Raw genomic sequence first — 26,532 nt, 5'->3', positions numbered from 1 at the left:
TTTCTGCAAAAAAAAAATAAAATCTAAGCATTTTAGAAGCTGCAGTGTTTCTTCGTTGTTTGAGCAAAGACCGAGCTGCTCCATCTGGAGATTTTCCCAGTGCCGAGGTTTGGAGCGGCAGTTGAACAGGAAATACTGCACAGTCTGTGCATGCATTACATTCCTGTCCCGCCCCGAGCGGGCGGCCAACAAACAAACCTTTCTTCTAGTAAAAGAGGGGAGAGAGAGAGAGGGGGGGAAAAAAAAAAAGCAGACTGCACAAAGTTCACCAGCAGATGCGGTCTGTGAATCCAAACCGGCCTCTTCTGCCGATAGAAAGAATTCGACGCATTTGCAATGTTGGTGTAATGTCACGGTTTTGTGAAGCTGGACCAGCAAAGACCTGGAAGTTTAAAGATGCAAAATCTGCAGCGCTGAGCTTCTGCAGGGTGCTGTAAGTGAGCAGTAATTGCACATATGTCAAGAGGGTTTTTTTTAAGAAGGTTTTGCCAAATATTAGTAGCAGCTTACAATCAAGCTGCAACAGTGGATCAGAACTGAATTTTGTACAGCAGAAAAGCCCTATGTGCAAAGAAGGGGATTTGTTTTATTTCCATTTCGTGTGCAGCACTGAAGAACAAGGACTCAGCACTGACGTTGGTCTTCAGCCGTAGAGTAACAAACCGAATTAGTAACCAGAACATGCGTTTGTGTATCTTGACTCTTTTGAATTGCTCCCAGGTCAGCCTCATTAACCTTGGAAGATATTTATTAATAATTTGTTAAATACTTGGGAGGGAAGGCAAAGGAGAAACAAACAAATGGAAACATGAGCAGCACACGGGGTCAGAATGGCAGTATCACAGAATTTGTAGTCACAGCTGATAGGAAGAGTATTAAGAGTCAAAATGGCAACAAAGCAAACGTAAACAAGTATGTGTTTATGGAGCAAAAATATGTGCGGTATCCAATCTGCTCTGCCTCGGATTGTGCTTACATGTAACATGGTGGGAAAGGCAGAGGAGAACAACTCGCCTAATGCTGAGAAGCTAAAACACAGGAAAAGCAGATACAAGTGAGCAACAGGCATCTGAAGGCATCACGCAACCAACGCAGTTCACAGTTTTCCCCAAACATTAATTAAAAGCTAATATAATAGAAGAAAATAGACTTTGAACCAATGCTGATTAAACAAAAAGGAGCGAAAAACAAGCTAAAGAAAAGCACTTTGCAGAGCATGTTTCCTTACTACACGTGGTATGAATGTATGGACAGACAGACGGATACTCGCCCATGGCACAGACACGCACAGCCTCTGCAACCTCAGGCCATGTTTTCCTTAAGAAGTTGTTCCATCAAGTTACTGGAGAGCTGTAGAAGTCCCCTTTTCTGTGCTCCACAGGCACTGCGCAGCGTGTGGAACACCAAGCTGTCCACCTGCCGCCCAGGTTACATCCAATCAACTAATTTTTCAAGTCAAAGCATGACCCAACTTCCAGAACACTGCCGGGCACCGTACCCCTGATCAGCTCATTTCCTTATCAAGTTTGTTCAGTTTAATAAATAGATGTTTGGGAGTTCTTTTCCCCCCATTGACCAAATTCACAACCTGAGGTTTGACTCCAAAAATTAAGCTGAGTTTCTTTCTGCCTCCTGCTGCGAAAAGGGTGACTCAAACACAGGTGACAGGTTTCGGCACTCTTCTTTTTGACTTGAAAAGTGTCAGGCAAGTGATTCACCAAAACCAAACGTAGAAGAAAATCTTCTACTCCTTCCCCTCAAATATACTACTACAGCTCCAACCAAAGCCTTACCAAAACCTTGCTCATCTGAGGAGAATAAGCTTAATTTACTTTTCCTAAATATAGCTGTTAAGATGTTCCCATAGAAACAGTGACATTCCCAACTGTACTTTTTGCAGCAAACACTTCAGTAAGACATAAAATCTAAAGTATTAGTCCATTTTTGCAAGCTTCCTCATCTCTTTCCTAGGAACGGCTCTTCTCCAATGGATTCATCTCGCAAAAACGCTGTTAAAGAGCGCTCCCTTGCAAGGAAAAGTTTTGTTTCTCTATTTTACCTTATGATTTTTTTTCGTTCATTCCCTGGGGATATTTTGGGAAAGGCTACAACCCTCATTCCTGCCAGGGAAATCACTTATCCAAAGTTTGCTCCCCAAAAGATACATCCCTAATAGTAAAAATCAAACTAGGGTGCCTTTTTGGTTTTTTTGTAGCTCCTTTGATGCCTATTTCCAACTACCACTCATTTCTCCCAATCCATTGCTATTCTGTGGATATCGAGTGCAGTTCTCATAAAACACCCACTCTGCAAGAAAGTACATGTTTAAAATGATGCTGTTTCTGGTAACATGTTTTATAGAACCAAGGGCATTCTAATAACGTAACTTCTGCAAAAGACTCTGTCTTAACCGAGTAAGGAACATGCTTGACTATGAAAGATCTTTCTTTGGAAGAAAAACAGAAGTTGTATAAGTTCAAAGAGACATTGACTTTAATAGAGATGTAGTTATTTGGACCAATTAATGTTTTTCTCCATTCCCCCTCTTGCCCCCCACAAATTTCTCTAGACTGTGAAACCCAGAAGCAACGAAAGCAAGAGGAACCCCGCTCATGTGGAAGAAGGAACTTTCTCTAAATCACACTAGGACCTATGCTTTGGTTATTAGTATGATCCAAAACCTAAAACTGCTCTCGCAATCAAGTTACAGCCAGCATACAGCTAGTACCACTTTGGCAGGTTGTTTGAATTCAGTGGTTTTTGGAGCAAAATTAAAACATCAGATTTTTATTATAAACTTAATTCTTGCATGTTTAGTCGCAGGGATTTCTCAAGGAGCAGTCTGTAAGACACTTCAGTGCATCTGCTCAGACAGAACCCGACTTAAGAGGAGTTGTTGCCAAAGTCATTTCTCCTCCAGCTTTAGCTTCCATGGAGTAGGTTTTACCCAACCTTATGTTACCCTTCATAAATTCATTTTTTCAAAATATTTGCAACATTTATGAACATCAACCATTGCAGTGTTTCAGTTCCATGGAAGTGTCATCTGCAGAACAGCAGCAGTGCCAGGTATCTCTGAGGAAAAGTTTAAGCTGTAGTTCATCTCTCTGTAACAGAGCAGCTATTGTTATACTCCTAAGTAAAAAGGTAAGTAAAAAAAACCAAACCCACAAAAGCGTATTACAAATTGTCATTAATAATTTGCTAAAATACCTAGCACTGCCCTGGTGAAGCACGAGCCCTCTCTCCCTGGCTTTCAAACTCCCCTCCCCTGGGGTGTGTTTAAAAAGGCCAGTAGCATACATGCTCTCATTTTTGAAAGACAAATGTAATGTACTCATATTAAATTTAAAACATCTAAATGTCTATTCTGAATCCTAATCAAGTACCAAAAACAAACCAAAAAGCCCCACAGCTGACTGCCATGGAAGGAACAGGCAAAACCAACATAGATCTGACATTATTTCAAAATGTCCAGCAGTCTGATACAGAGAGACTTTATTTCCTTACTGGCTGTGTGCGTACATTGTACCAAAACACAAAGCTGAACCAAATATCAAATCCACCTTTAAAAAACCTTCGACTTACATTTATCTTTTTCTATATATAAATTATGGACTTGCTAAATGAGGAATTTCACCTTAAGAATTAAAAAGCCTGAAGTGATAACTATCAACAGCCTATAAGGTAATTCAACCAATGCCAGCATCTACTGTAGCAGCATGGACTGCAGGAACTGCTTAACATTAAGTGTATTTTCAGCTGATCTCAAGGAATAAGTTGAAAATACTCACTCCTAGCCCTTCGATCTTTGTACTTTGGATTTAAGATTATTTTACCCATTCAGCATTCCATGACCATTAAAAGCAGTACATCACCCCCTGGAAATATGATATTCAGAAAGCTAAAACTAGATTAAGACTGAAACAAAAGATACAGGAAACTGCAAGCTTTGTATGATAAAGTTACTGCAGCTTTAACAGAAAAAGCAGCAAAACTCGCCCAACTTCCAGCAATTCCTTTCAAGAACAAAGCCATATTTCATTGCCTGTTTAGAAATTCAGATAATAAAAAATGAAAATAAATTATTTTTTTCTTATTCCATTAAGCTTAACAGAAGGGGATTTTTTTAAAAAGCGTTTTGGTGCCTTAAACAAGTACTTAGATGCCTCGACCAAACTGACAGTTCAGCTGCAGGTTGAAACAGCTGCAGACATGTTTAATTGTTTCTCCAAATACCCAGAACATCAAGTACTTTTGACCTATTTGAATTATCCTAAGCTTTGTACTAGAAGGAATGCACACAATTTAATAGCCATGCTTTAACTTCTAACAATCCTGTAAAGCAGAAAGGTAGCCACTTGCTATTTTACATGTAAGTCATAAGAAGGCTTGAATAACTGACCGCTGTGTAATAACTGAAGATGTTGAATAACCAGTGTCTTCAGGACTACAGGTTTGGAAAAGTTAAAAATAAACTGTTTCCTTAATTCTACCAGGAAAAAAAAAAAAGAGAAGAGAAACCAAACCAAACCCAAAACAGTACAGTAACTTTCTGTTGTTTACTGGAGCAAGAGCAATGACATTTGTAATTATGTGGATACATCCTACAAAATCCACTCCTGTTATCCCCAAACAAAGGCCACATATTGATCTTATCTAAGGTAGGATAAAAGAAGGTAAAAATAGCACCTGCGCCCATTAACAAAATTAAAACTCTTTCCTAGCTTACTTCTTCAGGATGTGCCTTTGTGCTAATTGTAAGAGATGCAACAGAAATTACTCTAATTTTACAGCTTGCCCAGGTCCCAGCCTCTCTCAACCTCTATTCTTGCTCAGGCTGTTTATGTAGAACACTTCCAGATCACAATCTGGCAAAAAAAGCCTGTTTCCTTCATCACTGATGGAGTGGTGAGGGTGAGCGGTTTATTTAGTACATAATGACACAATACTACCCCCGCCGCTCTGCATCCTTTTCTCACTTGGGATAAAAGAGCCAGACTTTTACTATTTACATTCAACAGATCTTACTCCCCTGTTGTTTTTGGCGCTAAAGAAAGCCAGGTCTTGCAGAGCACTTACTCTTCATCTCTTAGGGAGGTAGGATCCTTGTCTAATCACCAGCACTTCTAGAAGCAGAGGTCCCAAGTAGGCTCTGGGGAGAGAAGCAGCTGATGATCTCATGCAGGAGCCCAAACCAGATGGCTGATCCAGTACATTTATTGCACTTAGCTCAGATGGAAAATCCCAGGCATACAGACCCATAAACGTTAAATCATATGAAGTCTATACCTACATATATACTCCAGCACTTAGAAGGCCATCTTTAGTATCTGGCCCTTCTCCTCTCCCCAGGACAATAAGCTCTAACCTTACGGAACCCCAGCCAGCACCGACACTCAGCATCGCTCCTCTTCAGTTACTTCACGCTCTCTGCGCAGCTCTAACTGACTCGGACTTTGCCAGTTTGCAGTTGAGATGCCCGTACCGGCTCTGCAAGCAGGTGTTCACACAACAAACCCCTCCGCAATGTGGGTTGTAACTCAAACTGAGACGGAAGAGGGGGACGGCAACAACAATTTCTAACTGAAAACTGTACGGGTGCCTCTGGGAGACCCGGCTGCGTACGGCAGAACTTGCACTGAGAAAAGCGTTGCCTAAGACGGTCACACCTGCCACAGCTGCATGTGCTGTTTATCCTAATAGCTTTAAAAATCCCTTTTGGCCCAAATAATAAGTATTATGTCCTGTACTATAAAACGGCATAAGCTATTTTAAAAGCTTTCTTCTGGCTACTGGCTGAGTGCTATTAGTTTGGGCAGAGCCTCTCCCTATCCATTTAGCTCCTTCTGCCCAGCCCCAGCATATTCAGTGAATTACTAAAATCTAAACAGGCTTCTGCATTTGAATTAATCTCCCAAAGCTATACAAAGCTAAAGCAGAAAAGCATTGTATGCGATTGCATGCCTGCTGCAAAACAAGACAAATATCTGGCATCTCTCCCACTCCCACATAACCAAAATGAGGAGGACAAATAGCTGCGTATCGGCTTGCTTCATTACTGCCTTTCTTCCACAATCATGTTTTTCTTGGGGACGTAGGAAAACGTGACAAGAGAAATGCACAACCAAACACGATTTTCTCAGACCAAAATTTAACAGTACAAATCTGGAGCTAACTCTTGTACGGCTACGGAGACATCCTCCTTTCTGCTGAAGAACTCCTCTCCAGTAATACGTGTGCATGAGCAAAGGCGCGAGTCCCCTCCCATGGTCCCAACACAAGCAAGGAACTCTAGCCCTACAAAATAAACAAAGTCAGGTCTGGTGTGTTTAAGGCACACACTGCCAAAAATCTCCTGCCAAGACCCAGAAAGCTAGTGGGGGGGAAGTTTCCGAGTGGTAATGTGCCTCCACATTAAACAGAAATAATAAGAATAATAACAACAACAACAACAACAATAATAATATTGTTATTTAATTCTATCATTATAGCTCCAAAGTAACTTCTATGGATATTCTCCTCAGCCTCCTGGCAGTTCAGTCACCAGCCCAGCTGGCCACAGGCAGCGTTCACAAAGCCAAGCTGAGGAGCACTTGTAGGGCACAATCCATCTGATTTGTCTGCACTAGAACCCACCCTAAAAATGCCAATATTTTTTTTATTTCCCTCCGCTGAGAGCTGCTGCTGAATAGCTCAGCTGTTTATGTTGCAAACACTTGCAGTTAGGGGAAAGATCACCATCCCCCGCATCACTTCTTTAGACTCTCCTGTAAGTCAGCAGAGTTGGCCAAGACCAAAAACCATCCATCAGGCTTGCTTATCCTAAAAATGCTGCAAAATAACCCCTTCATTTAATCCTACTGCTCCTCTACCCATACCAATACTATTTCCTAACTGCTCCAGACTCTCAATCTGCATATCCAAAATACAAATGGAAAATGCTGTTCATACGAAAACCAAAACAAAACACAGGCTTAACATGAGGTTCCTCAACAAGGTTGAACCAGGAACACTGGACATCAAATGCGGCCTCCTACACCCCCAATGAGCTGCTGAGCATACCCCAGCTTGCAGTGTGCCTGGGGACTCCAGACAGTTCCCCAGGGAATGCTGCAAGAAAAATGCCACAGTACAGAAAGTCTGATGACAGATCATTTCATGGAACATAATTCGCCCAAAATACCACGTGTACCAGCTCAAAGACCACAACACAATTCGCAAGGGAAAGAGCTTACACAAACAGGGCAGAGCTGCTGGATGGCTTTTCACAGCTGCTTTTTCTCCACTCTTCCTCCCTCCTTTTGCCAAGGGTGAAAGTGGAAAATTTTTTCATCCAGAGGATGCCTTGGACACTGAGTTTCGCAGGACTTAAGCAAGCACATTATCCACAAAACTTGTTTTGTTTTGGGTTTGTTTTTTTTTTTTCCTTCCTCATTTGAGAAAACTCAATTGTTTGAAGATCTTGTTCAATCAGGTTGCGCACATTTATAGGTGAGCGCCAGCGTTGAAGAGGCTGTTTCATCCCTTCCTTTAATGAAGGATGAGCACAGTTTCCAAATACTTTTGACAAGCCACACGTTAAAACACGTTTCACCGCCATCCGATAACAATGTGAGGTAATTACAGCGCTTGCGTAATGTTTGTGCCTGCTTTCTGGCCACAGGTTTTCAGTTTCCCACCGCTATCTTAAGTCTCCATTTCAATCCCAAGGATAGGTGTATCTTCACGAATAACGTTAAAAAAATGCAAGTTCTAGATATCTGCGACATTCCTCCTGCTCTTCTGCTTATGGTACAAACATCTGTATCTGCTTGTGTTTTATGTCATTGGAAAAATCACAGCAATCGTTAAGGAATGTGGCTGGAAACGAATACGTAAAAAAAAAGAGCTAGAAATACGTAGTTTCCCTTGCAACCGCAAGTTTTGGGTGCTTCCCTTAAAAGGAAAGATAACACAAAAATCCAAGTAATGCCAGAAGGTACTAACTGATCCAAGGAACAACTGGGGACACTGAATTGAGGCTTCCTTAAACCTTCGGATGAAGTGACAAAAGACAATACTATATTGTACTTCTTGATAGGATGTATGCACTGCACAGACAAAAAGGTCGACCCCACCAATTAAGACAACCAGCAAAGTCTAAAGAGAACCTGGTTCACTTTTCTGCTCCACTCCGACCTTCTGTTCTTTTGGGCAAGTGGCTTCATATGTTTTGCGCCACAGTTCCTTGTCTATAGAACAACTTTTTAAACCCAGGCTGAAAAACACCATCAAAATATTCCCTGCTTCACTTTCATGCTTAGGTAAGGCACACACAGAGCCTTTCACTAGGAGCTTGGGGCTGAATATATATTAAAAATTCAGAAGTGCTCATATAATTGAATGGTAAGGTCTAAAGGAGTACTTAGCTTGTAACATCCTAACTTTATTCCCGTATCGCAGGTACTACAAATTCCTGCAAATTCCTGCAGTGGTATCATGCGCTGTTTTATCCAACGTATTCTAGAAGCAACATTAACGGCATGTAAGAAATACTTAAATATTAAGGACCTCACCTAGCAGTAACAATTTAAGTTAGGGCTTCCACAAAATAATTGTGGCGTTGGGTGCATAGTTATTACTAATTACAGATATTTTTCCTATTAATAAACTAATTGTTCCTTAAGATTTGAGTAAAGCAATGGAAAAAAGTATCTTGAGAGCTCTTGTCTGAACATGCAACTTGGTGTTCCTTTTTCTTGAGTCATTTCAGGCAACTAAACCAAGCATGATCTAGGAATGAGAAAATACATTGAAAAGTACAAATCAAAGAGATCACTAAAGATGATGTCACTTGGCTTATACTTCTTGTTTATAGTGATAGGACAGCAGAAAATGTAATCACAAACGTAAGTTTGCACCAGGTTGAAAATATTCCATATTGAAAGAATTTATTATATTACATAATGCTAAAGAGCTTTAAATGTTTTTCCGAATTCCATTTCCATGCCATATTTAGAAAAGCTCATGCACATTTTGCCTGCCTTAATAAATCAACAGTACGTACGTATATGCGTGAATACGTTACATCCATATGCACACATCTGGAAAAGCTAGCTTGAAAGTGGTACAAGTAACAAAAACATGTAGCCCAGCCCTGTATCCAAACCAGAGAGGTAATAATTCTTAGACACGGACTTTAAAACAGCTTCAGTGAACAGCCACTCTGTCACTCTAAAAAGCACATTCTAACTAGAATTACCCTGATATTTTTTTTTTTTAAGGAATTGCATTGCAGTAATATTGTACGAATTATTCAATGATCCTATCAGCTTATTTTCAACACAATTCTGGTTCCTTTTCCCTGAGGAAATTCCAATAGTACTTGCATGCACCACTCCAGGATTAGCAAGAGTTAGAGTCCTTTACACTATTTTTTTTTTCCTGTACAGGTAATGTATTCTTCAAGCTCATTTCTACTGAGCGGAGAAAAAAAAGCTTTCAGCTTTGCTTTCCTCATGAATAATACATTAGAAATTTAATATTAGAGAACAAATCTTCTTTTCAAGCCTCCAGAAGCAGTACTATATTAGCCCTATTACTTTGAAAAGATTCGTGTACACATTTAAATAGGTATAAACCATAAGCTCCTGTTTTCCATAATTAAGCTCTAACAAAATATTTCACCGTTTATCAGACCAATTCTAAAACAACACTGTATAGCTTTGTAACTGCCATCACAAAAGATAATCACTTACCGCATCCACAATAAGGAATGTAATGCTTTTTGGTCCATAACTCAGTGTTATAATCTGAAGTAGAACAGATTTTCTCAGCCATTCATGAAAACCGGTTTGTTTACACAAAGGAGACAAGAGAATCCTGATTTCGAGTAGGCATCTGTAGGCCACATTACTAATATAATATGTAAATAAAACAAAATTCCACAAGCAAAACCATTTACAGCAGCAAAAAATTATGTAGGAGAGCAGAGGGAGCAAAATAACTGCCTGTTAAAAGGATGAAAACTTCTAGGAAGAGAAGAGTCCTTCTAAGAACGGCAGCCGCATCGATCTTGTCTAAGCCTTGACTCCACAGTCTGATGGCTCCGCTACGGCCTCAGGCTTCTTATTCCTTCCTAGACTTGTATAAAAATAAACAAACTGCAGAATATGAACCCAGATGTTTCAGAAATCAGAAAGCAAGATTCCAATTATACTCTACTACAGAAGTATTTTTAAGTGTTTGTGTCTGGCAAGACTGCGTTAGAAGGCAGTATCACTGAGTTCAATTCCCTGGAGCCTTCAAGTATCTTTTCCAGGAAGCCACCAGCAAGTTAAGGACACTTAAGAAACTGGACAAGGTGTCCTTTGAGAAAGGAGCACATCCACTACAATCTGCAGAATAAAGGACAAATATAACAAACACAGACTTTGTCTTCATTTCTATGTGTTGTCTCTGCTGGAAGGATTAGTAGAATAGGGGAGGGAGATTGAGGACAGAAAAGTCATTTTTATTAAGGTGACTGGAAGAAATTTGTTACAGACTCGACTGCCCGGCTGCAACTACAGGTTTAAGTCAACTTTCAGCCCAGTTATTCTTTAAAGAGATCTTTTAATTTCTCTTCTGTAAGGTACTGCATTCCACAAGAGCTGGGATACTCTGCTTATTATCACAGCAAGAAAGTAAGAAAAGAAAAGTTTCATCCTTTACCTAATTTACTACAAATGCTTTTTAAATTATTATTAATTTATTAGCGCTCCAAGATGCAATTCTGGGTTGGATTTTCACATGGCTCTTCACGTTCCCTACAAAAAGACATATCAAAGGTGCAAGGCACGAGAAAGAGAGACTCTCTAGTGCCTGGTTTGCAGACAACTAGGCTTGTAAACGTCATTTGATCATCAGTTCCCAAATCAGAGATTGTGGAAGCGAGGTGTAAATCCTGTCAAAATAATGTCTTTAACTGAGCTTTCAAAGGGAAGTGAGGTCCCAGCAAGGCTTTGGAATCAGCACTACTGAGTCACTTGGTTTTGCAGCGTTCAAGCCTCCTACAAACCTGGAGCTCTTTGACCAGATCACGTGGATTCCTCATGTTTTTTTTTTCCTGAGAACTTCTATTTTCCTACTTCTCAACATTTGCTTTAATCTTAAATAATAAAATTAATGAGAGGAGGTCTTTTACCTAAACCCTCCCAGAAAGAAAACCCTATTGCTTTCTGAACTGTTAAAACCACGAGAAACTGCCCATCTGCTGAGCTGCCCTCATCCACGTCCTGCGCTCGGCACAGCGAGAGGGCAGCTTTGCACAGTGACTGCCCCAAATGTCACTCGTGTCCCACAGCAGGAAGTCCACCCAGCAGCAGCTGGCACGCAGCGCAGCAAACCGCACGGTCTATGTTTGTCCTTTACCCTTTTTCCTTTTGGCTGGCGTCTCGGGTTCGTGAGCTCCTCTCCCCTTATACAGGAAGCTGGGGCCTCAAGCTTAATCCTGCACATTCAGTTCTCTTCTCTTCCAGCTACCACTACAAACATATTCTCCCAGCGAAAAAAGCCACACCGAAAGCTCTCGCAATCAAATCTTCGCTAAACTTATCCATGGTGAGATTATTTCTCCCTATTTCTTGGAGAAAACTGAAGGAAAGATATATTAACAAATTCCTGCGGCTCAACAAACCTACTGAACATTATTTGTCAAGACAGACAGCAGATAATCCAAATCTATAGGTACAAACCTTACAACACCACTACAACCAGATAACCACGAATGTCCTTATATCTTTATTCACATGTTTTGGCATTACGCTTCAGTCACTTTGCACTCGAGCACTCTCACTGGCTTTTGTGCGGGTTGGGGACACGGCAGCAACAGCAGATTTGCGTGCGATGGGTGGGAAGATGGGGAAGATGTGGTTGCAAGCAGAGAAGCTTGGCTACAGCAGCCTGGGAATCCAACGCAGCAGATCAAGGGGGTAATGGGAGGACGGAGGAGTCTATAACTCTAATGTCTCCTCTTCTACTCTGAAAGCAGTTGAGTTTCTCTTCACTAAGGCATCTATCTCCTCTACTGCTCTGCCTGCTCACTCCGTGCCAGTCTCTGGACTCTACCATCAGCCCCTTTCATCCTCAGAACAGCTTGTTTCTTTCTCAGCCTAAGAGGGTGCACCTCCTTTTTCTCTCTCTTGGCCATTACAACACCACCAGGATTACCCCAGTATGTTCTGGGGTGGGGAAAAAAACAAACAACCAAGAACCAAATTTCTGTATCTTGAAATGTAGCATTCTGATATGTTATTTTTGTATGTGTGTGTGTGAGAGAGAGATCCCCACAACACCCTCCCCCTGAGCAGCTTCCTCAGTTCCTTCTTCCTGAACTTTATGGCCTAAAATAGAGTAAAAAACCCTTCCTATCGTCCTTTCCAATTATTTTGGCACTTCCTCAATTATTGACTCCAGGTAAAACTACTGTACTATGCATAAAAGACATCTGGAATTTGCTTAATTGTGTACCTGGCACTTAAGAAGGGTAGGATTGCCCCGATCCCAGACTCACCATTCCTTCAGTTGCCACCTAAGATCACCAGCCAACTCCACTACAGTTTTTACTGGATTTACTCTAAATAATTTTATAGCTTCTAAGATGTAGACAGCACAGCAGCAAATTACTGTTGACTTAAGCACCAACTGTTGTGTCGAAAGCCTCATCAAAAGGAGCTTGATGTATCTTCTAACACCTGTGGTCTGCTGAATAACTGCAGCTACTCACCAAAAGTACCACAGGTTGTGCGAAGGGCACCACAAAACGAGGCTGTATTAGAGCACCCTCCCTACCATCAGTCCCTTGAGGTGTTCTGCAAAAAGCATTTGATATGGCTAAGAGAAAAGGTACCTTCTCAAAAGGGATGGAAGAAGGGCTACTGCTTGAAGTATGACGGCTGAATTGATTTCTTTTAGGTTGTTTGACCTGCTGATTCAAGGTGCTTCCAGTGATATCAATGAACCCGACGCTTTTAAACGCTCATCCTTTATCTCATGTTCAACTACGGAGATCCCATAGCCATTGATACGTAATGTTTAATAATGTAATAGCAAGAAGAGGTGGGAAGAAAGGAAAAGAAGTAGCTATAGATGGATTAGCTACATGCAGAATTAACCACATCAACACACCTTTTCTATATTGTCTGCCAATACTAGCACTATTGTGATTCCTGTTGGCAAACTAACCTTGAAATGTTGCGGTCCCATCAGGCACAGAAAGCACGGGCAGATACATAAATAAATAAAAATCAGAATTCCCACCCCCACCAGGATAAAAAAAAAGTTCTCAATTTGTTCAGCCTTTCACTGCAGGTCAGCTTCTCTAGTCTCATTTCTTTCTCCCTGCTCCTTGGAAAGCTCTCAAATCCAAATCTAGTGCTCAAAGCTTTACACAGCAGTTCAGAAGCCTTTCCAAAACAGGGTACAGCAGGGCGACTTCACCGCTCTTACAAATCAGCTGTCACATTGGAATGCGTAAACAGGCATATATCTTTTTTTTACTGCTGCGTGTCGAATCTAACTACTACAAATATCTCAGGATTTTCTATGGGCTAGCAACACAACCAGTTGTCCTTTCCTCTCCCGTTTTGCAGTGGATTATTCCACAAAATCCTGAAATAGTCTGATGAAGTAACATGAAAAACACAGGATGTACATTTAGCTCATCCAGTTCCTTTCTATTTTCAGTGGAAACACCCAGAATGTCTTTTATTTCGGTACCTGCAGATTCAGTATCTTCTCCATTGCATCATCCAGGTCATTAATGACTGGCCGGCGCCAGACCCAGGACAGACCGCTGCACAGTCCCACCTGCCTCATCCCTTCGAAGGCCCTGAGCTATTGACACATTATGCAAAGACTTCTGCACCCATTTAGAGCAGTTTATATGCAGACCACATTTTTCTAGTTTGGAGCCTTAAAAAGCTTCACTTCACCTCCGGGTAATCTACTAGTTTTTCCTTTCCGTGTTACCAAGTTACAGAAATAAGTTCAGTTTCTCTGACATGGTTTATTTTTGAAAAGAAAAATCTGCTGGATATTGCCGGTTTCCTTGGTTTCTTGCAATTTTCTTATGTTTCCATGTTCCTTTCTAAAAACTGAAATTAGAAATTATGAATAAGACAGTCTAAGTATTATGTTCATTCTTCTGTTTTTTTTTAGAAGCTTATTTACTCTTCCCAAGGTGTCAGAGGTAACAGCTCGCAGCTCTGAAGTTGTATAGTTTCACACCAGCCACTAAGCATCCAGTGATTTAATTTGCCATCTGCTCTCAATTAAAGTCTTAGCCAAAGACTGATACAGGCTTCCCTTCCCCCATTTCAATAAAATATTTTTGTGTCAGAAGTTGGTAACTTCCTCTTCCTGCTGAGCAGCAGACCAAATCCTTTGTCTTCCTTTTACTGCTAAAATACTTGCTGATTCTTCATATTCCCTGCAACCACAGCTAGGTGCATGTTCTGGCGAGCACAAGTCACAGAACATAAAAAAATTAATTAAAAAAAACTAAAAACCAACAACAAATATCAGAGAAGCACTTATCCCTGCTGAAATCTTCTCTACTGGAAACCAGGTCAGGCGTTCTTCCTTCCTTCCTTCCCTGTCCTGGAGAAACTTATCAAGTCAGTGAGTTACTATATTTTCTATCCCTCATTTGAACTGGGACAGTCTGTGCTTGTCTCCATAATAAAAAGTTCTGCTAAGCTGCCACCTCATCTTAAGTCCTCTTTCAGGTTTGCATCTGTAAGAACTCTGAGTCACATCTCCCTCTTCTCAGAGTTTAATGAGGTTTGCAATCTTGTAGCTCGCTGATTTTAGTGTTGTTGCTCTCTTTCTCTCCCTTCCCTCCTTGAATCCCCTGATGAATGCCACCATTTCACAGTCTCCCCTTCCAAACCACCTTCCACTTCTGTGCTCTTGGTGCCTCCCTACCCAGAATTCGGCAATGCACCTCTAAGGCTCTCTCACAGCTGCCCTTCCTACATCAAAGCCTGTTTGGACACTAGGAGGATGTGCTGCACAACATGCTCTGCCTGTAACTCCTTCCCCAAGCGTCTAGTTGCAAAAAATAACTTCACCCCATCATCTGTGGTTTCAATCACTCTGCGAGTCTTATAGAGCACATAAGGCACGTGCTAACTGCAAGATACTATCAGGTACTCGAGTGAAAGCATGGTAAGGATACAAAGACGGCCAAGAAAAACTATCTACCCCAATGTGACTGTACTGACATCCTCAGCAGTGCTCACTTTTACAGCCTAAGAAGAGACATGTGTCTTCATGGAACGCGGCCACTACAGAAGCTTTCTGGCGCTACCATTTTATAGTAAGTTTTATTATTTCTAACATTTCATCTCAGTCTTTCTTTCTTACATAACTCCACAAATGAAGTTCAGCTACTCAGTTACTATGTCCTAAAACCCCGTCACAAAGCTGTTGGGTGCTTCACCGCCTAACAGCGAGCATGCCCGAAGCTGACACTATATTGCCACGTGGCTACTGAGCAAGGACAGCACTGAAGGTACGTTGTTATGATGTACCATAGTCGAGTGCAGCGGTCTTCAAACGGCAAGTCCAAACTTTATGTGCTCTGTATCACTGTCAGTGTTCCTGTTCCTACAAACCACATCCTAGTCCATCCTACAAAACGCGCCGTGTGAACTCAGACTGCAAGCTGGCTCTTCCTGCACAAAAGAGAAGTCCAGCACCTCCAAAGTTCATGTTTGGCTTAAAGAGGTGTCATCTGTGGCAGGTGAAGGACTCTGCCCAAACTGAAATTCTCTCCCGTGACAGACCCTGCACTTTCCAGCCCTTTGCAGATCCCCTCCTTCCAAAACCGCAGCTTTTATGACATCTGCCGCAACATTCGGGTCACGCTGATCCTTTTTCACAAACGCACAACTCGCCTCAGATCTTCTTAAAACATAATTGCTGGAACAAGTCTTCATGTCTAGATGAAATATGAAAGCCATTATGAGAGAGGTGCATATTAATCCTTAATGGATAAATCTTGCTTTCTTAGCAAGACAATTTTAAAGAAATGCCAGAGAGGCTGTAGCGCACGAAAGTGAGCTGTAATGCTGCTCAGATCCCCATATAAGCACCTCTCAACAGGGCATGTTTCCCCTTTTGATCAAAAGAGGCCTGACCTGTCTACAACCCTTTCTGCCTGAGCTGCAAAGCTGCCCAGCTCCCTTTAAGAAAGCTGTCACCAAGACCGAAGTTTCCACTCTGTGACTAACCACACTGAAATAGAAGTATTTTTGTTTGGTGGGTTTTTTTTCCCCATCCTTTTTTGTTTGTTTGCAGCTTTTTTCTGACTTAGTTCTGAACTCAAAGGCCTGGGAGACAGGATTTAAAAAAAAAAACAAACAAAAAACTTTGTGTAATTTTGCACTGTTTCTTAATTCATCTTTGAAGACAGTGTGGAGTATTGGTAAGAAACACAGGTCCACAGGCTCAGCAGTCAGTAAAACACCTTTGCATTTCCTTAGGTTTTCCTTATAAGTAGAATATAAACTGATCCCCAACACTTTAATCAGTATTAAGCATCCTTACAAGAACAGATTAAAAGTATTTTGTGGTTGTCCCAGGCTGATTTTTTTTAAATGAACACACTACCTCTGAAGAGCATTGTATGTCCAAATGTTAACAGGAAGCTTAAACGTTAAAGAAAAAAAAAATAAAAAAGAAGTGCAGAATTCCAAGGAGTCCAAACAAAAGATGAAACAGGACGTTCAAGACCAACAATGCTTACAGCTCGGACTGACACCACCAGGTTCCCATCATGTTTCAAGCAATAACCACCATCACCATGCAGTGGAGCTAGCAGAGGAGGTCCCCGAACTTAAAACAATCTCACGTAGAGAACAAATGTTTCTACCACCATGCTCAATCTAGGCTATCGCTTGACACACAGGCATGCTCAAATCTGTTCAGCCGTTCTGCGTATATATGCATGCCAAGCAGATGAAGAGAATCGCATTTGTAGTGATGAATGAAATGACTACAGGCACATTTGTAATGTTTCATGTCAACGGTGACATGTTCATCTATCAGGTTTTCAACATGTACAACCACCTTTCCATCATGAGATGTCTTATTATAGACTCCAGTAAAAGCAACCGCAACAATTAACAATCTGTTTGGCACATTTCTCTCTCCAGGTAGCTCATGAAGTCAAAATGACGGTGGGAAGAAAAGGATGAATCGTAATCGTATTAATCGTATTAATCGTAATAATGATCATTTATGACGGTGACGATAAGAGTTCAGACTCGATACGCTTCCAAGAAGTCACCTGATGATCCCATCTTTTTAAGGAATAGGGCTGTAACCTTGATCTAATAAAAAGTAGATGCGCATTAAGAACACAGTATTTTATGCAGAGCAATGTAAGAAATAAATACCAACCACACTCCAAACATACCATTTGTTTCAGGAAATGAGAAGCCAATCAATTATCAGTGGCAGACCAGGATGCACAACTCCGGGACCACATCCCAGGCCTCTGTGCCAAGAGGCCCCATATGTTTGTTTCAAGAACTTTTGAAGGAACTTTTCTGAAATACTTCAGAGTACAGGATTTCCAAACGCTTTTACGCTAAGCTTTGTGCAGAGCACTGCTAGTATTTAGCCTAGTGCCCTACATTTTTCGGGTACTAGTCGAGATAGCAATTGAAGAGGATACACCATTGATGAAAGGCCAGAAGAGAAACAAACACGATCTATTCCACATAGAATCACACTTCAAAGGCAAAGGCCTAGGAAGCATGAAGAAAAAAAAACCCCATACCAAAAAACCCCCACAACCTTTTTTCCACCTAACACAACCCCTCTTTAAACTCAAACCCAGAACTGAGGCCAAATGAACACGAAGGAATGGAGGAGATGAGGCTGCAGCAGCTTGTTACCTCGCATTGGGAAGATTATTTTTTTTAATAAATCTTTTATCCATGGAGTTAAGTGCTTAACTTAAATGGAAAATACAGACATTGATTAGGTGCTATTTTTGCTTCCATGGGGCTATCATTGACAGCAGTTTTGCTCAAAAGAACCTCACAACAAACACTGAAAATAGTATCAAAGCCAGCGTACAAAATTATTTTCAGTAACATGTCAAAAATGTGCTGTCAAAGATTAACTTCTTGCCTCCAAAAACAAAGGCACTCTTTTAACTCTTAATCTACTGAACTGCAGTTATTAAAAATACCTCTAATTATCCATACTGGAGACACACCGCACAATATTTATAAAAGTATACCAAATGCTGCTGGTAAATCAAAGACGACTTGTCCCCAGATTCCGCCAGAACTGGCTGCGTGGATTATTTTGGTACTAACACTCAGCATTTTGCAACATTTGGCAAAGCAGGAAAAATAATCCACCTCCGTGAACATGAGTTTTACTGTGAATGCTTCAGTTTTGGCCTCGCTATCCTGTAACAGAGAGCACCACGTAACTGGCTAATCCACTTTCAGAGATTTTATTTTTTTGGTTCTTACTTCTCTTGAATAAACTGCAAAACTATGCCCTGCCTTCCCCTGCCACTTGACTGTTTGAGAGTAAAGACTGTATCTTATTACGCAGCTTAATGATATGTTAATTTGAAAGCACTGAGGTGAAACACTGTCACCAAAACAAACTAAGAAACCATTGGAAATGTGCTATTGGGTGTAACAGAGCCGTATGCCCAAATAATGTGAGCAACCAGAGCAGTAATTTACACAAGTTGTTTTATTTGACAAAATTAACAGAATATAAGTGACCCGCTACCACGAGGCAGTTTAAAGAAGGGAGTTTGCTTCTTACAGACTAGTTGGGGTTTTATGGCAAGAAAACAAAGGACACTGCAAAAGGTAAAGATGAAGCTAAAGAAACGATATGACAGAATTTTAGTGGGAGATACAAAAGGAATTTTATATTTGTCTTTGAAGACAAAATCCAGAGGGATTTTTTAATGAAATACACAGGATCTTCTACAAGAATACCTACCTTGTAAGTTTTTTGAATCTTCTGTACTGAAAATTAACGTTCATGGTATTCTGACAAAATGGTAGGATGGTAATAATTTAAAAAAAAAAAAAGTATATACATTCTTCCTGACGCTGTGTGAACAGCGGGGTACACAAAGCACTGAACTATTTCACCTCTGCAGGTTCTGTGCTAAAATAAGGAGTTAGGGCAAAAAGTAGTACCTAAAATACTGTTGTCCTACGTGTCCTGGGAAAGTTAAACTCAAGCAGCAGAGAAAGATTATCCTACCCCACAACAGTTTTAAAAAAACAGAAATACAAAGAACCCCAGCACTAATATCACACACACAAAAAAAGCCCTACTTAGTCTTATCAGTTGTTTTCTGTAACCTCAGAAGAGTGTTTTGCAAGGGGTAAGCTGTTCCCTGTCGCAATCTTTAACCCCTGCCCTTCCTGCACCTTTGTGCAGGTACAAGTGTCAGCAGCTCATTTTCGCAGGTGAGGAGGATCAGGGAAGCACAGTACTGAAGAGAGAGGACTTATGTCAGCTGCAAATACTAGCAACAGTTTACTGGAGTGAAGATGAGTATTCTGAAGGATACAAACTCCAGCCTGAGATTCACATTTCTCTGTGACCTGCAAAACTTTCTGGTGAGGTAAGATGCAATTGGTACAGAAAAGAACAGGCAGAATGAAAGAAGGTTGAAAAACCACCTCAGACGACCAAGGTCTTCTGTGTTTTGCTGTTCTCTCAAAACCCAACCTCCTCCTTCTCTACATGAGGGCCACACATACATCACCTTACGCCATAATCTCAAATTCTATTTTAAATCACGCATTTGGGAAAAAAATAACTAACAGAAAAAAATGTAAAAAGCTGTCAGATGGCAATTTATTTAAAAGTAACCCATTATTTAAACTTCTTGTTCAGGAACTCTGAGCTGTTTATGGACCATCACGCCATTTCTGGAGGAAGACCATAACTACCTGGTACCTTTAAAGTCCTCAGTCTAATTTTCCATAGAACAGTGACACTAGTACCAAAGTTTCCTCATAATCATATTATACAAGAGCCATGTTCATAACTACTACTCACCGAGATTATATAGGCTCATATTGTGTGTGTTTTACAGAAGATGTATCGAACTGCCATGCAAAATTGCTGCAGGATATTATGAATTGCCAAGTTTTAAGGCAGAGAAAGTTGAATTTCAAAGGCAAAGGAGCTCATCTAAATTTTAAATCCACACAAGCTTAAGTTGTTTTCAAAATTGAGTATGAATATACACAGCGTAACAACAGCAAACTACTCAGGAGACCACTACGTAGTTAGGACCACCTCTGTCAGGAGTGAAAAACACATACAATTTAAAAATATCATCACCATCATCTCATTATTCCCCTTTCCATCTCTGAAAGGATGAGCTGACAGCACTATTACCTTTGCATAAATATATACTCAGAAAAAAAGAGTTTGCCTGCAACCATAGCTAAGCATCTCTGCAGGATGACCTCAAGCAAAAGGGGATTAAAAAAAGCCATAAATGTTTTGTTTCACGGTTGTTTTTTTTTTTTTTTTCACCTCACTCCTTTTCTCTTCTTCATTTTTGGGGAGTTTTATTTGTTTTTGAAGAAAGCACATGCTGTTGCTCTATTTGAAATAGGAACCAATGCAACATATTTATTAACAGTACCTCTTGAGCTTACCTGTTCCCAGTTTTCCAGAGGGACTACACTTTCTAACAGTTTTGGCTTTTGCTGTAACAGATATAAGCACTGTAACACTGTAAAAGCATGCTTCCTATTTACTTACTTTTATACTGTAGCTATCACTCTAACTCACAACAGTCCCTACCCTAACATGGTCAAGACATAAAACCACAATTACGCAACCTTCTAAAACTGGTAGAACTCTTCTCCACTGACCATACATTCCCTTCTCCTCTCTTGTGAGAAAATTAACCCAATTAAAAGGGGGGGGCGAGAAGGTTAATTATAGCTCAGACACAAAACACTGTACGACACATGGGCATAAAAGCACTAGTGTTTGTCAGCCTGATTCTGCCTTTCTCTTCACCCTCATCCAAATAATTTTTCGGGCAATTAAAAAAAGTTCATGGATTAATACTATGTATTTACTAAAATACTTAATAACTTGGGTCCAGCGTCTCACGAACCAGCATGTCAAATCCTTAACAAAAGAGTGCTGGGAAAGAGGAGCATCTATTTCAAAGTGTGCTCAGCTTCCACTTTCATGAGTGACTTAATGATTTTGAGGGGTTTTTGACACATAGCATGACTTTGTGGGATTTTGTTTATTCTAGAAGATTTTAAAAGCTGCACATGCACAGTAGGATAAGTACCATCAACAGGTGATCAATGCCAAACCAAAAAAATGGCTTAGATGAGTATACGAGAACATGACAAAATTGTATTATTCCACGAAGTGAGGAACCTGTAGCTACAGTATCTTCCCACCCTCAGGAAAAAATATGACCAAGGCAAGCGGGAGAATAGAATTGAAGCACTGGGGTTTTAAACTGAAAATCACTACAAACATAATGGATGAAGAAACTCTTTGCAGATTGCTTACATTCAAGTGAACAGAGAACTGCTTGAGGAAGAGGGAAACATCAGACAAACAAGCATATTTTTATTCCTTTGGCTATTCAGATGAACATTTTAAGCAGATGCAGCTACCTAAGGGGAGGTTACAGAGAAGATGGAGTGAGACTCTTGGAGGTACGCAGGAATAGCACAAAAGGCAACGGATCCAAGTTGCAACAGGGTAAGTTCCTCCTAAATATTAGGGATTATAGTGATCAAACACTAGAAGAGGGCCCCAGACAGGTTGTGAAATCCCCATCCTTGGAGGTACTCAAGACTTGACTGGACAACGCTCAGAGCATCCTCAGCCCTGCTTTGAGCACCTTTGTTAGCTACCTTATTCTCCTTTTTCTCAGTTTTCCATCTACCCCAGAAATATCAGCCTATCTTCTTTTTCCAAATCCTTACTATTTAGGCATCCTCATTCCTTCCTTGATTTTTCATTCCTTCCTTTACAAAAAAAAAAACCACCAAACCCAAATAGTAATTCCTTAAATTATTTCCTGGGACATTAATTGTAGAGGTAGAGCAAGCAATACCACAGCCTGCCAGTAGAAATAAAATACCACCTTACTAATCATTGATCACAGAAAAGGTGTTAGCATCTTACTACATGGAAACACTTACTAAATTGCAAACTTTCACCATGAATCTTACTGTGTCAAGCTCCAGCAGTGAGCTAAATTCTATCCTTATTATCACAGACCAGCACTATGAAAATCGTACCTGAGGATACAGCTGAGCTTACGGATTGGTTTAATCTGTCCTAAAGCAGAATTTCACAACAGAAGTTTAAAGTTGGCTGTAAATTCACCCCCTACAACCCAAAATGCACAGCAAGTACCTGCATTAAAATGACTCCCCTTGAACTAGAGCTTAAGCTCACATAAAGTCCCGTACAGGTGCCAAGCCATGCATACCTGCGGGATGAGACAAGATTCCAACTATTACAGCTTTAAGTTCACAAAAAGAGGAAGATGGGTACTAGGAGGACGGAAGCGCTACAAGCAGAGTACTGGTCAGGCCTCCCTCAATCCCAGGCATGGCCACACAGCTCTACGAAGGCTTCACTATCGCTATCATCTCTCCCTCCACTGATAAGAGCAACCTGAAGCCAAGACCCAATCACTGAAAGTCAAATGAAATTTATAATTAAAAAAAAAAAACAAAACCCACCCAAACCACAAACACCACCACAAAAACCCTAGTCTTAGTTCTAAAGAGCTATGAAAATTTAATTTTGCTATGAGTGCAATAAATTTATGCTTCCTGATTATAAATGTGAAAAGAGAAGTGTATCAATTCTTTTAATGAGATGAACACTTTGGACTTCTTTTCCGCCCCCCCCCCCCTTAGGAGTACCCTGGACTATCAACAAATATGAGATGAATCCAGTCAGAATACTACTTAAAATACTCATGTAGGTGTGATCTCTCCCCTTCCTTCCACAACAGCATCCCATTTCCTTCTATAGCCAGCGTTAGCAATCGTGCCAGATGAACCCCCTTCACTTGCCGTAACTGAGTACTGACTTCCCTTTGATGCTGCAGACTTCAGAAGAGCCGGGAACTAAAAGATTTCTCATAAATAACTATGCAAAGGATCCTAACCTTGCAAGTATACTTATTTAATTCAGAAGCAGGCAAATAAAACATATTTTGTGCAAATGCTGAAAGGTAAGCATGTAGACATGTTGGTGGTACTCACTCAGGAAGCCAGCTGACAAAATCCATCAGAGAAGAAATTAGAGGAGGTAATACTTTATCAAAATCAGTTGCAGCTTTTTGCAGGGAATTTATTCACATCCTATAGAAACTGCAAAAACTGTCAGAAAGGCCCCTGGAATAATGCAGCCTTTCCATAACCCTCTATATTGTTCTCCTGGCTGCGTAACAGACAGAAGGAGAAGTTTCTCTACAGTGGCAAAACAACAAGCCCCTGCTGATGCCGAGATCAGGTTTGCCTCTATGGAGTAAGGCAATATGACTTCAGTGTGACATGAAACTTCCACAAATCACTATTTAAATATGCTACCTGAAGTTTACTGGTGAGCAAACTATGCAATTCTTGTCTGCAAGGGGGAAAGTTTTATATCTCTTCCATTTTTACTAAATTACTGATTAATTTCAGCTAGGTACTTTGGCTTTGGAAGCTGCAGCATAGACAGACTTCCAGCACACTGAAGCACCACGTTACCTAACGCTGCTCAGAACAGAGGGTTTCAAAATCTGAAAGCCCATTTTAACAACCACCCCCAACGCTGCTAAACTTAGAGAAGCAGAACACCAACCACCGCCTGAGATTTTTTTGCCAAGTTTTCCCTCTTCTTCTCCTCCTCCTCTAAAGAAAAGCTAAAGATAAGCAGTGGGACTTTGCAACTCTGCATCCCTGGTTACATTTCGGTGCAGCCCAACGCCAGTGTGCCCTGCACCGCGTGCTGAGCTGATGGCAAAATTGTCAGATTAGGATTTTGTACTCCGTTCCACCTATCTTTGCACACAGCCGAGCATGGAGGTCAGTGAAAAACTGTGCACGCTTCCATTGCTGTTACTGGAGTCTCCAGGACACGATTCATGTCATCCTAAAGCAGACAAATACAACGGTGCAATCAAACGCATCCTACAAATGCCTGCAATTCCTCCACCAGTTATTAAAACAAACCCACCTTATTTACAGGCACACATGACAAAGCCACATGTTCCCTTTTATTGAATATCAAAGGTTATTTTACAAACAAGAAAAAAAAAAGAAAATGGAAAAATATTGAAATACATTGAATAAAATGGAAGATGCCCTGACCTCTAACTTCATCAACCAAAGTAAGGAAAATTGTCCCGTTCCTGACCACACTGTAGGGCACAGCAACATTTCCAATCTTAAGACACAAAACCATTTCCAGCATTGCTAGCAACAGCTCGAGTATTGGGCTGAAAACGTTCTCCCAGATATTTAAGTATCACATTACCTAGGACTCCTCCAAGCAAGCGTCTCTTTCAGTGACGCATCCCCAGCTGAGGGACAACAGAGTGCCTGGCTCAGCTTTTCCTCTAAAAGGACTGAAATGCTGAAATCAATCTACAGGTGGTGTTCATGGCAAAAAAAGAAGGAAGAAAAAAAAAACAAAAAAACCAGCCAGCAGGGAGGGGAATCATCAGCAGGCAGCAAGTGCAGGGGCCCTGGGACATCTCCTGGCACCTCCCTGCTCCACACAGGGCAAGAATAATTATACGTGGTCCTCCCAGTAATCAAGAAAAGTGGCACATTTGGCCAAAAGGCGGGCCATGGTTTAGAAGCACATGGGTATTATTTCCTGTGACTGTTCCGAGGGCTGCATTTAACCTCTGGGAAGTGATATGAATAGATGTGATGTTTTCCAGAGGGAAGGGTGCTAGTGGTCAGTGTTACCCAAACATTGCCAAAGAAGTACCTTCAGGTTAAGCACCCCAGTCCTCCATTCAGCTGACATGTTTTGGTTTTTTCTAGAATTTAAAAAGTGACTTCTCTAGTAAATTCTGGCTGCTCCCTTTCACTAGAATACAAATCAAGAATTTAACATGTTCCTATCCAACTCTCTTGCTCAATACGTTTTTACTATTACTTAACATGCAAGGCAACCGTTTACAGAGAAGTTAACCCACACCTTCACATAGAAAACACAAGAATTTATAGGTGTTTTGCCACTTAGTAAACCTGAGATTAAAAAAAAAGTATTTCGGAATACCGGGTCCAAAGAGTAACCTTATCAGGTATAGAAAAATACTCAGTGTTTATTTTATTACAGCACAAGACCATGAAAGCTCAATTACTGGTTGATTGCTTTGTATGATGATATAGAAAGCAAAAGCAAAACTGCTTTCAGAGACATCTGCCTACTGGACTTGGTAGTTATTTCCACAACTGCAACATTTTATCAGCTGTTTAACTCAAAATACAGGAGACGATTCCCAGACAATCACAGTTGCTGTACACATATGGTCTTAATTAAAGTAAGAAAGCCTGTTTACTCCTGTAAATACTTCCTAACAGCCAGCTAGCTGACTATCACCTAATCAGCTATTAAGAAGGTGAAACCTGTGAACCGGTTCTCCAGCCAAAATTATTATCCATTCAAAACTGTGTCATTATTATCCAAACCAGTAAATCTTTACTGACCTTATTAGTAGAAGAGAAGATAGAGCCATTTGTCACTTGAAGGCTATCGTACAAAGACCACCTACAGTGGGACTTAAGAAATCATTTTCACAATAAGAAAATTGCAGCTTGGTTTTTGTTGTTGCTGGGTTTGTTTTTTCATTGTTATAGTTTAAAAACAGTTTATAGTTTAAAAACAAACCCATAAATTTTTGCTTTTTTTTTTCCACCTTGACTCCAAATGGCAATTTAAAGGGGCCATTAGAAACATTTTACTTCAACCCTGGACGATTAGTAAAGGGAAAAAAAACTCCAAGCATTCTGGTAAGCAGTAGGTGCATTACTGTTTGCTGCAAAAATGATCATTTTTTACCTACAGACTTAAAAAATTATTCAAAGTGAATTCCAACACCCCACCATGCACAGCATTAAAGATAAATAAAGCCTAAACTGAACGGATATTTGCCTTACCTTGTTGAATTTAGGACTGTCTCAGCATATTCTGCAATGAGTCAGCCCAGCCCTATTTTACTCTAATCTTTCTTTAGTACCCACTGAAGACATTTCCAAAACAAAACCCATGTTACTTCTGTGTTTTAGTACAAACACTACCCAAACAAACGCGTATGCTTGTACGCTAATATCTCACTTTCTCAAGGGGCTGGAGTGTGGTTTGTACAGACTGAGTGCTAGGTTACCTCGCTAAGTTATACTGCTATGCCCAAGGTTGCCTTCTGAGATCTTCATTATTAGTTTCCTTTTCACAGCTTACATCCCTGCTAATACTACTGGGATTTATTTG

General features: G+C 40.6%; 1 protein-coding gene across 6 annotated transcripts in view; it reads right to left on the bottom strand.

Moving 5' to 3' along the window:
* The window catches only part of CTDSPL (CTD small phosphatase like), an 81,066-nt gene that overhangs the window by 43,016 nt on the left and 11,518 nt on the right, over positions 1-26,532 (bottom strand). Inside the window, exon 1 of one of the 6 annotated variants that reach the window (XM_075082230.1) lies at positions 9,741-10,235. The exons of 3 other annotated variants lie outside the window; for them this stretch is intronic. In XM_075082230.1, coding sequence (XP_074938331.1) covers positions 9,741-9,822 — 82 coding nt within the window. In that variant the 5' untranslated portion in view covers positions 9,823-10,235. Of the gene's footprint in view, positions 1-9,740; positions 10,236-26,532 lie in introns of those variants that run through there. 2 more of the 6 variants (XM_075082232.1, XM_075082228.1) reach the window with 2 other exon arrangements.

The sequence above is a fragment of the Phalacrocorax aristotelis genome, chromosome 2 (genome assembly GCF_949628215.1).
Source record: "Phalacrocorax aristotelis chromosome 2, bGulAri2.1, whole genome shotgun sequence".
NCBI lineage: Eukaryota > Metazoa > Chordata > Aves > Suliformes > Phalacrocoracidae > Phalacrocorax > Phalacrocorax aristotelis.
This window is presented reverse-complemented; position numbering and strand designations above follow the sequence as displayed.